The sequence below is a fragment of the Chelonia mydas genome, chromosome 3 (genome assembly GCF_015237465.2).
Source record: "Chelonia mydas isolate rCheMyd1 chromosome 3, rCheMyd1.pri.v2, whole genome shotgun sequence".
Taxonomy (NCBI): domain Eukaryota; kingdom Metazoa; phylum Chordata; order Testudines; family Cheloniidae; genus Chelonia; species Chelonia mydas.
This window is the reverse complement of record NC_057851.1, coordinates 161,477,491-161,489,666: the sequence shown is the minus strand read 5'-3', so window position 1 is coordinate 161,489,666 and position 12,176 is coordinate 161,477,491. Positions and strand designations below refer to the sequence as shown.

At 47.3% G+C, this 12,176-nt stretch overlaps 1 protein-coding gene across 4 annotated transcripts in view; it reads left to right on the top strand.

The window, feature by feature from the left end:
- VASH2 (vasohibin 2) overlaps window positions 1–12,176 on the top strand; it is a 68,184-nt gene that overhangs the window by 6,309 nt on the left and 49,699 nt on the right. For all 4 annotated transcript variants that reach the window (XR_005224852.2, XR_005224853.1, XM_007064757.4 and 1 more), the window contains exon 3: window positions 10,061–10,149. Coding sequence is in view for 2 of the 4 variants with exons in the window: in XM_007064757.4 (XP_007064819.2) it covers window positions 10,061–10,149 (89 nt within the window). In the remaining 2 variants the exon portion in view is untranslated. The remainder of the gene's footprint in view (window positions 1–10,060; window positions 10,150–12,176) is intronic.

Sequence of the window (12,176 nt, the reverse complement as noted above, 5' to 3'; positions counted from 1 at the left end):
GGGCGTGTGGAGTTGGGCCTAGCAAAGTAACTCATATGGAAGTTGGAAAGATAAGTGACTGTCACCTGAGCGTCCCTTCCCTGGGGAGGTGTTTCTCAAATGACAGTTAAGATCCACGTGAAGTGGGAAGGTTTGACTTCAGCGTGTCATGCTTCCTCTGAAGTGTTAGGTATGTCCTGGGCAGAGGTCAATTCTACTGCATGTGGGCCATTGGTCTATGCTGTTACGGCAGTTCCTGGGTCCTATAGGAAGTAGCTAGGATGAGATGCTGTTAGATGAAGGGTCCATCTGCACCTGATGGAATGAAGCACTTGTCATGCCTTCATTAATGGCATGGAAATGGATCAAGCTGTCTAAACCAATGGCCAAAGTGTTTCCAACGCAGACTGAGAGGGGATGGCAGGAAGAGCTGACAATCACAATGTGTTTACAATCACAGTCAGCAGCAGTTGGGTTCCTAGTGTAGTTCCTGCTGCTTATTTCTTTGATTTTCCTCTCCCCCGTTAATAGCATGGACCAGGTCTTGTCCTGGAATGTGATCTACTCCTGCTTAGGAGTGCAATATTGTAAACTATGGTACTAATGATAACATCATAGCTGCTTGGCTGCTGTCACTTTACTATGCTACTCACAGGCTCATGGAGTTTTTTTTTGCATCATTATTTGTGCCATCTTTTAGCTGAGCCATAGGCAATTTGTGTTAGGAAGAGATTGGATTTGGGATCTTGTGTTAATGCATCAGGTACTGGTGTCTTTCCTAGCAGGTTCTGCTCTTTGTGTATCTGGCAACACTTTTCCTGGTGGTAGTCTTTAGATTTAGACTCTGTTGTGGACCCTTTAGCTGACTTGAAACACTTTATTTTTAATCTGGTTTGTGTGGGCAATGGTGGTGGTATATAGACTGTAAGACACGCACACTTTTTCCGTTCAGAGTGTAGAGGGCTAGACAAGGTGTGTAGGCCTTCCTGTGTCTGTAGATTTCCTCTTGAGTGGAAAGGACTGAAAGGTCAGAGTTCCGTTGACGACTTCACTGTTGATCAGCATCTCTAGTTGCAATTCGAAGATAGCGAAGCACATGCTGGACTTGATTCTCTCCCCTTGCTTTCCAGTCCCAAAGGGTTTGCTGCATCATACGACTTACACTTGGAATGTCTGTGATTGATGAAGCAACTGGGGAACGATCTACTTGCAGCAGAAACATTCCAAGTATACCAGCACACGGAAGGCCACCTGATATAGCTGAACGCTGGGTAGCACTGGTGGTGCTTTCCTGCTTCTCACTGTATTTCAGTATCTTCAGAGTTGAATCCCCATTCCATGTTATGTACACGGGAGCCTTGTAATAGTGTAGAGATAACACTTGATACCTGTCAAACTAGACAGCTGGATAGTTTCATGTGTTCTTTTCCTGAAAGGTCAGGCTACTACTTCCTGATCAATGGGAGAATTACCATCTCCTAGTGCTTCATTCTCCTTCCTCTATGGTGCAACAGGAGACCTTCAGGCACCTTTAAGGGGAGATGGGCCCAGTCCCACCTGTGACTAGTTAGCTGCCTCCCAGTTGATGCCAGGGGACAAATGATTGCCTGAACGCACCTGGTCCTTATAGAGGCCCACAAATGATCAGTTGGGGTGGTGAACTACAAGGAGTAGAAAATGGAGCCCTGGCTCTTGGATGGGTCCTAGGTAAATGGGCTGGGGAAGAAAAGCATTGTAGTGCATAGAAAGGTTCCTATAGAAATCCCTGGGTCAGGGCACTGGCTGAGAGAGGTGAGAGAAGTCCCTGGGACTGTAGCCCGGGTAGGGCAGAAGAACTTCTTTATTTTGATATCTTGCCTAAGTATCTGGTTAACCAATAACTTGTGCCCAGAGGCCAGGGCCTGAAGTAGTCACTGGTGTAGCACTGATCTTTCTCAAGCTGGTAAGAGAGTCCACTAGCTTACACCTTCCTTCTAAAAAGTGAATCTTAGTCTCTTTTATATTTTCAGTAACTAAAAGCTGAACCTGATTTCTATTTACATAGCTACTTGCGTGAATTTGATGAGTTCAGTTTGGATTCTGAATCATTTTAATTCCCAGTGATGGGCGATGACTTTTCCTCCCTTTCCAGACAGTTGCATTTGACTGAACTAATCATCTTAGCATTAGACTCAGAACTTCTTAGTGTGGAGCAGTACGCAGCTCCTGAGTTTGTCTGTTGGGCTGCTGTTAGTGGGACAGATGTAAGTTACAGAAACACAAGGCTGATTTTCTCCCTCTACCTCCCAGCACCAGATTCTCTGGAAATGAAGATCTCTCTCTCAAACCCGATGGAGTGGCCAGTTTGGAAATGGCAGCATCTTCAGGATTATCCCCGTTCCCACCCTGCCCCCATCTTCAGTTTATTATCAGTGCCTAGTACATTGTACTGGTCCTTTAGCTAGTGCCAGCTATAGTGCCTTTGCTATAGTGCCAGCTAGCCTCTGCTCTCAAAGCGTCTTGCAAACACTAATGAACGAAGCCTACCTACAGTCTCTCTGATGGCTCCACTCTTCTGAGTAATAATAGGAGTACTTACGGAGGGAGGGCACAGAATCAGGCTCTGGGGTCAGTAAGTATTACACAGTGGAGACTGAGGTGCAGAGGCATTAAGTGACTTGCACAAGGTCATGTAGGAAGCCTGTGGCGGGGCTAGCAATAGAATCCATATTGCTTGAAACCCGGTCCTGTGAAAAGTACTAGCCTCAAGACAATCCCTCCTCTCTGTGTGGGCTTTAATACAGACTTTGGACCTGACTTTGGTCTCACCCATATCTTATACTGGGGTAGCCCCCTTGACTTCAGTGGAATTATTCTTGAATAGCATTGGTATGAGATCAGAATCTGCCCCTTTGTTGTATGTCTCTGTTAATCTGTCACTCACTTTATAATTTATGAATGGCTGGGTTCATGTTTCCTTCCACTCTGTGCTCCTTCAGCTGTTCAGTTATCCCATTACAAACTCTTGCAGATGTCTTGCATCTGTTGGGATATGTGGCTATGACTGGAGTACTCTGTTTTTGATGGCATAGTATTAATACAGAGCCACGCTTCTCTTTTAAATGGGAGGCTAAAACTTTGCTGCATTAGCATTTCATGCATTGTTTGTATGGAATGAGCAGGTAGAATTGTGGGAGGACTGAACTTAGCACCTTTGTCTGGAGTAGTTGCCAACTCTAGGTGTAAATTGAATGGAAAAATGCAAGTTGGAGGCATGGAACTTATCCCTAGTTGCTTAGCCTAGTTGTAAATATGCTAAAACAGCGGCTCTCAAACTTTAGCAACCCGAGGACCCCCATTTTGATGTAAAAATTTTCGTGGACCCCCAAGCGCCCCGCTCAGCCCCAAACCCTGCCCCACTTCTTCCTGCCCCTGCTCCACCCCTGCCCCTCCTCTTCCCCACCTCTTTGTGTCCCCTCCCCAGAGTGCACCCCATCCCTGCTCCTCTCCCTCCCTCCCAACACCTCCCTCACGCCAGGGAACCAAGAGTACTCCAGGGGGTCCGCCGGCCCCACTGATCAACTCCTCCCCATCCCTCCCTCAACTCCTCCTGCACATCGCTGAACAGCTGTTCCCCAGCTTGCAGGAAGCACTGGGAGGGAGGGGAAGGAGCTGATCAGCGGAGCCGGCACATCCCCTGGAGTACCCTCGCGGACCCCAGTTTGAGAAATGCTGTGCTAAAAGATGTTAGTTTATAATGATCTTATCCAGCTAGTGTTACTCAAGGTATAAAAAAATAAAGTGCATTGAGATTTTTAGCTTTTGGAGTTCTTTTTTATAAGACAGTCCTCAGATATAAATTTCAGAAGTTCACTTGGATTCCATGGACCAAATTCATCCCCAGCATAACTGTAGTGATCCGTGGAGTTATTCCAAAGACTAATTTGGCCCTATGTATTTAACTCAAAGTCTCTGTCTCTGAGTAAGTACACAGATGATGTGAACTACACTATAGAGAGCTGTATTATTATTATTTGGAGGGAGGTTTCCACAGGCTATTTCTGCTTGTGATGCGCTCCCCTATAGGTGATGTTCTGCAGGGAGTAGTGAGTAGCCGTCCACCGAGAGTCAGTGCCACTGAAGCCAAACGGTATGTGTTCCCTTGGTATTCGAACGAGAGCGGCAAAGGGTGCTTCAGAAAGTAGGGTCCATGTCACTTCGCTTCCTGCATGTGGCAAGGAGAAGAGAGACTCTCAATGGGGACAGCACAGGAGAAGGAGACTAATGGGTGTCTGAAACTAAAATATCCTGAGGAGACACAGGACCTTTGGTCTGACAGCTCTGTCAAGATACGTTAATAGTAAATGGTGCAACAATACTAACCTGGGGTGACATCCTGGCTCTATCTATGGTACTTATATGCCCCCCCCCCACCCCAATTGCCTTAGTATCTGAGCACTCCACAATCTTTACTGTGTTTATCCTCACAACGCCCCTGTGAGGTAGGGAAGTGCTGTTGTCCTGTTTTACACACGGGGAACAGAGGCCCAGTGATTTGTCTGTACCCAGGTCTCCCAAGGCCTAGGCTAGTGCCTCAACCACAAAACTACCCTTCCTCCCTATTCTGCTCTATGGAAATCATGAGCAAAACTTCATCGGAGCTAGGTTTTAACCTCTGGTATTTATTTAAGACACTGGCTTTTATAATTGCTCGCATATTGCAAATAGAATAACACCTGCCCACGCAGTGTTGATAATTTTCAGCATTCGAGCTCTCTATTGTCATTTAAATTTGCTAAGCAAACTCCTGGCTGTTTGATGCTTATACTAAAAGTTTACTTAAATATGTGTTAAATATCTGCTGGCTAGCTTTTAGATCCATTCTTTTCGTCAAACACAGAACCTGTTCACCTCTTCCTTTCCCTATCCCCCGACTGCTGAAATTAGAACTAACAAGGTTTTCAGTGCAATTACCTGTACCCCTCTGTAGATATTCAGGTAATCTGATCTACATGGAGAACTTGTCCTTCTAACAACTAGATGTGTCTGGCACAATGTCTTTCCTGATCAGCATCTTGACTCTGTGCTGGATTGGCCAGCTCAGGACTCTGTTACATGGAACTATATCAGCCTCAGCAAGTGCCTAATCCTGGGAGGGGCTGAGCACCTGCTGTTTCCATTGACTTCGGTGGTAGTGGGGGTGTGGTCTCTGGGGTGGGGCCGAGGATGAAGGGTTTGGGGTGAAGAAGGGGGCTCAGGAAGCTCTCAGAAGTGGTAACATGTCCTTCTGGCCCCGAGTCACAAAGGCGGCCAGGGGGACTCTGCGTGCTGCCCCTGTCCGCAGGCGCTGCCCCCACAGCTCCCATTGGCTGCGGTTCCCGGCCAATGGGAACTGCGGAGCTGGCGCTTGGCGTGGGGGCAGCGCACAGAGTCTCGATGGTGGCCCCTGTGCCTAGGAGCCGCAGGGACATGCCGGCTGCTTCCAGGAGCTGCGCGGAGCCAGGGCAGGCAAGAAGCCTGCCTTAGCCTTGCTGCGCCACTGGCTGGACTTTCAATGGCCCAGTCAGTGGTGCTGACCGGAGCCACCAGGGTCCCTTTTCGACTGGGCGTTCCAGTCGAAAACTGGACGCCTGGCAACCCTACCCCTTTTTCCCGCCCCATCCTCCAACATGCCCCTTCATTCTCTTTCTGCTAGAATAGGAGGGTGACTCATAAAGCTGCTTCTGCCACTCTTCTGGTAGTGGAGAAGGTGAATTCTCGGCAGGGTTTGCCCTAAGAGACTGGAGAGGCTGGGCCACAGATTTCTCTTGCGTTATATTGGTTTTCAGACCTACATGGGAAATATTTGTCTCAGTGTTACCTGTCCAGGGCATCCATGTGTCTCTTGTTTGCTCTAGTTAACAGTCTTTCCCTGGCAGTTTTGTGGAGCTGAGAAGAAAGTTGAAGAGTGGCCTGTCTGGAGTTAAGCTATTTAACTTCTACTAATCTGTTTTGCTTCCAGGCTTTATTGTAAGAGGCTTTCAGCCCGAGGTGCCTGCTTTGCTTGGCATATCACAAACAACAAATGTTTACCTTGAATGTGTGAACTGAATTCTGTCACAGCATGAAGGGCCAAATCCAGGTCTGAGCAGCCTGGGTGCATTGGGAGGAAGAGGTTGAGAGGGCTCAGGAAGCTGTAACAGGTGGCTTGTGCTTTGGGAGCAGAAGTGGGGGAGGCCAGCCAGCACCGCCGTCAGCACTAGTAGCCGCAGAGATGTGTGTCTTGGTGAGGAGCCGGTCTTACTGGATGGTGCCTGTGGAGCTATTTGCAAAGAAGCGCTTGGGTTTGAAAGTATTATTGCATGGCTTGAGCTGTAAGCGCTTGGAAATTCAGTGTGGGCTGGAGCATGGAGAGCTCCACAGAAAACAAACGTCTGTTTTCCCCTTGCTGCCCAGTCCTACAGGGTGCTGAGCACCGCCTGTGAAATGCTGAACCTCCTCAGCTCCCACTGAAGTCAGGGAAAGTTGAAGGTGCTCAGTGTCTTGCAGGATCAGGTCCTTGGTTGCTACCTTGCGGGGAAATTGTCTGCTGTGTGGTTCTGAGACACAGCGGGGTTCCCTGGCTGCCCTTCCTGGGTTCCAGGCAGACCCATCCCTCATGCTTTAACATAATTGACAGTGGAATGGTTTCAAGAATAACAATCCTGCAAATCTGACCTTTCCTGAGCCATTTAGTGTCTGTCTGTGAGGGCCTGTATGTGCCTCACATGCTTGAAAAAAGATAAAAATCATATTAAACTGCATTCTCTGAGTTCACATACATACAAAGCTTCACTATCTAGTCGTTCCTAATAGGACACTGTGAGATTATTCATAGCGTGGTAGCATCCAAGCACCCCAATGAGGATTGGGGTCTCTGTTAGGTGCTGTACAAACATAAAGGGTTGGAGTGCTTGGCGTTGGCCTGAGTCGGCTTCTCTGGAAGTCAATGGGAGTTTTCACAGTGGGAGCAGAGTACAGCTAACACGGAGTGCTTTTGAATAGCCCACCCAAAATGAGGGTGTGTCTGTGTAACGTAAAAAGAAAGGGGTGATTTTACTCTTATGTTTACAACAGCATAAATGACTAAACCTGAAATTATTTGAAACAATCCATGTTATTTTTCACCATTTTTACTGTGTACAGTTCCTGCAGTTTGGGCACATTCTGGTCTGTGTGCAGCAGCCCAGTGTCCCAATGGTTGTGTTGCAAGAAGTAAAGGGGAATATTTTGCAGGCCGACACAAAACATTTCTTTAACTATTTATTTATTTAGGGGATTTTAACAGGTTTACAAATCCTTGCCATGTAAATATCAGAGACAAAATAATGATCATTATAACAGTGAGCTTTTGTTTAGTGAAACCTTATAGATTGATTGATCACTTTATTTAACATAGTGTTACCATAAGAGTGAATGAGTCTCTTTACACTACCCACATTGATGTTGAAAAATATTTTTCTCCCCATAAAGCTATTTTAAAAAATCCTTAACTTACATGAATTTTCCATACAAGTATTAACAGATCTGATTTATAACCTGTGTTTGTTACCATTAAAAGACACATTTGTGTTTAGTCAATGTCTTATTGTTTGGTGGTTTGTTTATTTATTTATTTTTATTTTTTTTTGGTTCAAACTCCAAAAATGGTAACCATACATTATAAATGTCTTGATCCTAGGCTGTCGTATTTTCCATTGAAAGGATTTCCCATACTCTATTTCTCCATGTCACTGATGTTGGAGGATCCGTGTGTATGTGTGTGTTTCTATTTTATTTTTTTCTTTGAAAAAGGACTGATCGCCCATCGGGCTGCCGGTAGCAATTGTCTAAAACGTATAGTTTGGGTCTAACCTGTCTGAGTCTTCTAAACACCTTGGGTGAAAGGACCTATTGAAACTGGTAGGAGTTTTGCTATTGGCATGAACAGTGTCAAGATTTCACCCACTTTTTCTGAACATTGCTCTCCTGACACCCAACCCATGGATGTGTGAATTGCTCAATCTGTGTGAATACAATTATTAAAAATTCACATTGTCTACTTGAGACTAGGTTTATAATGATTGCAGTTGTTACTTGTTCAGTTCAGCATTCAAACTAGTTTAAAATGATAACTTGGAGCTCAAATGTATTAGGCAATCGGAATTGGGTACAGCTGCAGTATAGTAGTTTACTGAAGGGATTTGCAGGAAATGTTCAGGAATTTGGGAAACAATCGGAAACTATTCTACCATCACAAGATATGGGGAGGTAATTCTTAAGGCCAATTCTGCCTTCAATACGTGGGTGCAGCTCCAATCCATTTACTCCTCAGTTGTTTCTCCCATGGAATTGTATCATGTATCTGATGGTAGAATTGGGCCCTAAGACCTATATATTCAAAACCTGTGGTGATTTGGGTGCCCACCTTGTGATACTTTAAAGGAACCCTTTTTTCCCCCGGAAGTGCTGGTTGCCCACTCTCTGAAAACCAGGCACCTTTAAGGTGTCTCAGGCAGGCACCCAAAAATGGAGTCCCCAGAATTGCTAGACGCTTTTGAAGAGTTTGGCCTAGTATTTTAAATAAACAGCTCCTCCTGAACTCGGTTCCCTAGTACAAGTGCTTTATGCTTAACAAATTGGAATGTCTGTAATGCAGGGATAGTGGTGTCTGGCTACTGCCGTCTGCAGTGCTTTGTGAAGTTACAGCTTTTTAAAATTTATTTATTTCTTGTGTCATGTTAATTCATTAATCACCCGCACAAAAGGATGAAGAATGCTGGGTAAAATAATGAGCCCTATAATGCTGGCACAGAAACAGCTTTAGTGAATATCCTGGGGAGGTTCTAGACTGGCAGTGAGGGGCAGAGACTGAGATGCGTCTCCTCAAGGCAGTGATACAAGATTCTTTGTTTGATTTGGTGAAATTGGCTTTAAAAGGGCATGGAGCTAGAACTGACCTTGAAGATGGTCCTGTCCGAAAAGGCTTGAACCGGTGAATGGCTGAGTCCTTCTTGTGAGCCACTGCATGTCCCAAATTCCCATGGAAAACTAACTGGGTTGAGAACAATTGGCACCTCAAAGGCTATTGTAAACTAGTGATCTCTCTGACCAGCCCGCGGACCAAAGAACACTCTCCAGCCACAGGGTGCCAGTCCCTTTCTTCATGGCTTCAGTTATTTCTTCAGAATAAAAACTAGTTAACATAATCTGAACATATCAATTTTGCCCTTTAACCCAACCCAGCGCTTACAGGATTGCACTGCACAGGCTGTCTGCCTGAGATTCTCTCATGAACTGGAGGGCAGATTTTTAAAGGTATTTAGGTGCCTAGTGGAATTTACAAAAAGCTCCTAACTCCGATTGACTTCCAAAATCTGGCCCCAACTGATCTTCATGCTGTCACCTGAGCCCTAGCCCCACAGCCTCAGCAAGGAGGCAGCTAATTAGTCGCAGGTGAGGGCAGCCCCCTCTCCGGCCCCCATGACCATTATGATGTGGCAGGACAGTATGGCAAAAGCCGAGCCGGGGTGGCCTGATGAATCCTTGAGCTTTGGCCCTGCCAGAGGACTTAGGGTCCAGTGCTGCACTCCGTTAATGAGCCCTGACCACCAGCAGATGGGAAAATGTGTATTGTCAAAGTTGCTCTTTGTCTCTGTTCAGCTCTCTCTCTCTCAAGATGGATAAAACCAGAGATTAAAATTGAAGTTAATACTCTGAAGAGTCTGGAACAAATCCAGCACTGGGATTCCATTAATCTGAGCAAAATTGGTTTTTCTAGTTTTAAAACGCAAACGCTGTTGATTTCTGTGCCAGGATCTCTCAGCCTAGGATGATATTTAAAGGCTGCCCCTTCCTCATGCCAGTGGTCCCACCAGAGTAGATGCAGGGTAACTCCAATGAACGGATAGTTCACATTGTTGTAACTGAGCTCAGAATCTGCACTATTTACATGGGGCTGATTGCTTTCATATGGGGTTTGCATTATCGGGCCCTTAACTCTGAATTGTATCCCTTTAAGCACCTGCCTTGAGAGCCGAATTGTTCTAGCTGCTGTCCTGGAAGCAATAACCTGTATCATCTTTTTATCCTTCTTTGTTTTCAGCCTTCAGTGCCACCAGTGCCAAACTACAGGCTCTCCATGTCTGTCCCAGAATGGCTTCAAGCAATACAGAATTACATGAAGATGCTGCAGTATCCTTCTTGAGTTGGGCAGCAGAGTCATTACACTCTGCACTGAACCCACGGGGTAACTTACTGAAACACGAGGCTGCTGGAAAGGCAGAGGATAATTCAGGAGGGCAAAAAATCCTACTCTGCCAGCTTTGTGAGGGACCAAAGCGTTGAGCTCCTCATTCTGGTCTTCAGGGCCACACAATTAGCCCTAAGTGACACTGAGCAGAATTTAAATGAAGTGCCAACTCTCTAGATGAATAGGAATGTTCAGAAGAACCTCATAAGCCAATTTCAAAATGATCAGCATTCACGGTGCCTGGAGAAATATATTCCAGCCTCTCCTGATAGCTCACTTTCAGTTGGCATTGCCAGTGTCCACCCCTTTCCCAACCTAGCTGCAGCCTGTGATTACAGTGTTTTCCCCTCCAGGCTGAATCCGACCCTCACCTTCTCAGCCACAGCTCATGCTTTTCGCTGAGGGAGGGATTCGGCTGCCCCCGGGCCAGGAGGTGGGCTGCACTTGCTCAGCTACCTGGGGGTGGACTCCAGAGGGGCATGCAAGAGGCCTCCTTCTCCCCTCAACTTGAGCCACTGCTCAAGCAAAACACACAGATGGAGTCCCCTGCTGCATTAGTGCTTGGGGACTTTTGCTGCTGCTCTCCCCACCCGGAAGCAAAGTGCAGGAACGGCGATAGAGACCTGGTCCTGACCTCTCCAAACCAACCCCCCTAATGAGGCCTGCACGTTTGTGAGCGTGCCCTAGAGTAGTGCTTGATGCTTAGGGGAGAGCCACGTCTCAGTTTCTTGCCTTTTGTGGATTTAATCAGAACCTGACATGCATTTCTTCCCCTTCTCTCCCCACTGCTGAACATTGATTGTGTTTCCACGGCACATAGGCAGCGTGATGGAATGAGCAGTCACTGGCCAGAATATTTACTCCTGGGGGAATTCTGTGCCACCATGCATGCACAGAATTTGTCCCCCGCAGATTCCTTTGCTTCCCCACAGAAAATTAACTTTCTGACAGGAAGCAAAGGGAAGCCACAAGAGCGGTCATGCGACCCTTCCCAGCAGTATGTTTTGGGTGCTCAGGGCAGCCGGCAGAGAGGTGAATCACTGTGGGGCAGGGGGCGGGACTGGAGAAGACCTGGCTGGTGGCTCCTAACCTGCACCAGGCTCAGCTGTTAGTCCTGGATAGGCAGGGGAGGACGGGACTCCCTCTTCCCCTGCATGGCGTTTGGGGCCATGTCAGACCCATCCCCAGATATCTGCCCCAGCTGTAGGGAGCTCTGCAAACTGCTCCCACCCCTCCGTGATTCCTGCACTCATCGCTCCTCAGCTGCAAGGGGAGAGATCCCTGTACAGGGAGCTGCTCCACATCCACCCAACCTCCGTGCATCCAGACCCCCTCATACCTAGACCCTCCTGCCGAGCCTCACCCCCCCACATCTAGAACCCCCGCCCCAATAAGCCCCACTCCCCCTGCACTTAGACCACCCCGACGAGCCACCCACACCCAGATCGCCACCCTACCAAGCCCCAACCAGCTGCACTTGGATCCCCACCCCAGAGCCTCACTCCCCCAGCATCCGGACCTCCCACACAGAGCCCTTTCAACCCACATCTGGATGTCCCCACACTAAGCCCTCCACACTTGGATCCTGCATTGCTGAGCCTGCCTGCCCACACCTGCTGCACCTGGCATGGAGGGGTAGGGCCTTTGGGTGTTTCTGGGGTAGGTCCAGTCCTTGCGCTGTGTTAGGGTCGGGTGCAGCCTCACCGCTGAGTCCGTATCCTGGTGGGAGGGCTGGGGGGGGGGGGCTTCACAGTGATCTCCCATCTCTGTGCAGCCAGTGGCCTGTGCTCCCCAATGAGCCTCCACATTTATTTGACAAATAAAATGTGCAGAATTTTAAAATATTGTGCGCAGAATTTTTAATTTTTTTGGTGCAGAATGCCCTCAGGAGTCAATATTGAATTAGCTTCTTTCATCTTGCTCCATTTGCCAGTTATTTCTCTCCTCTTGTAACTTTTTGATCTTTATT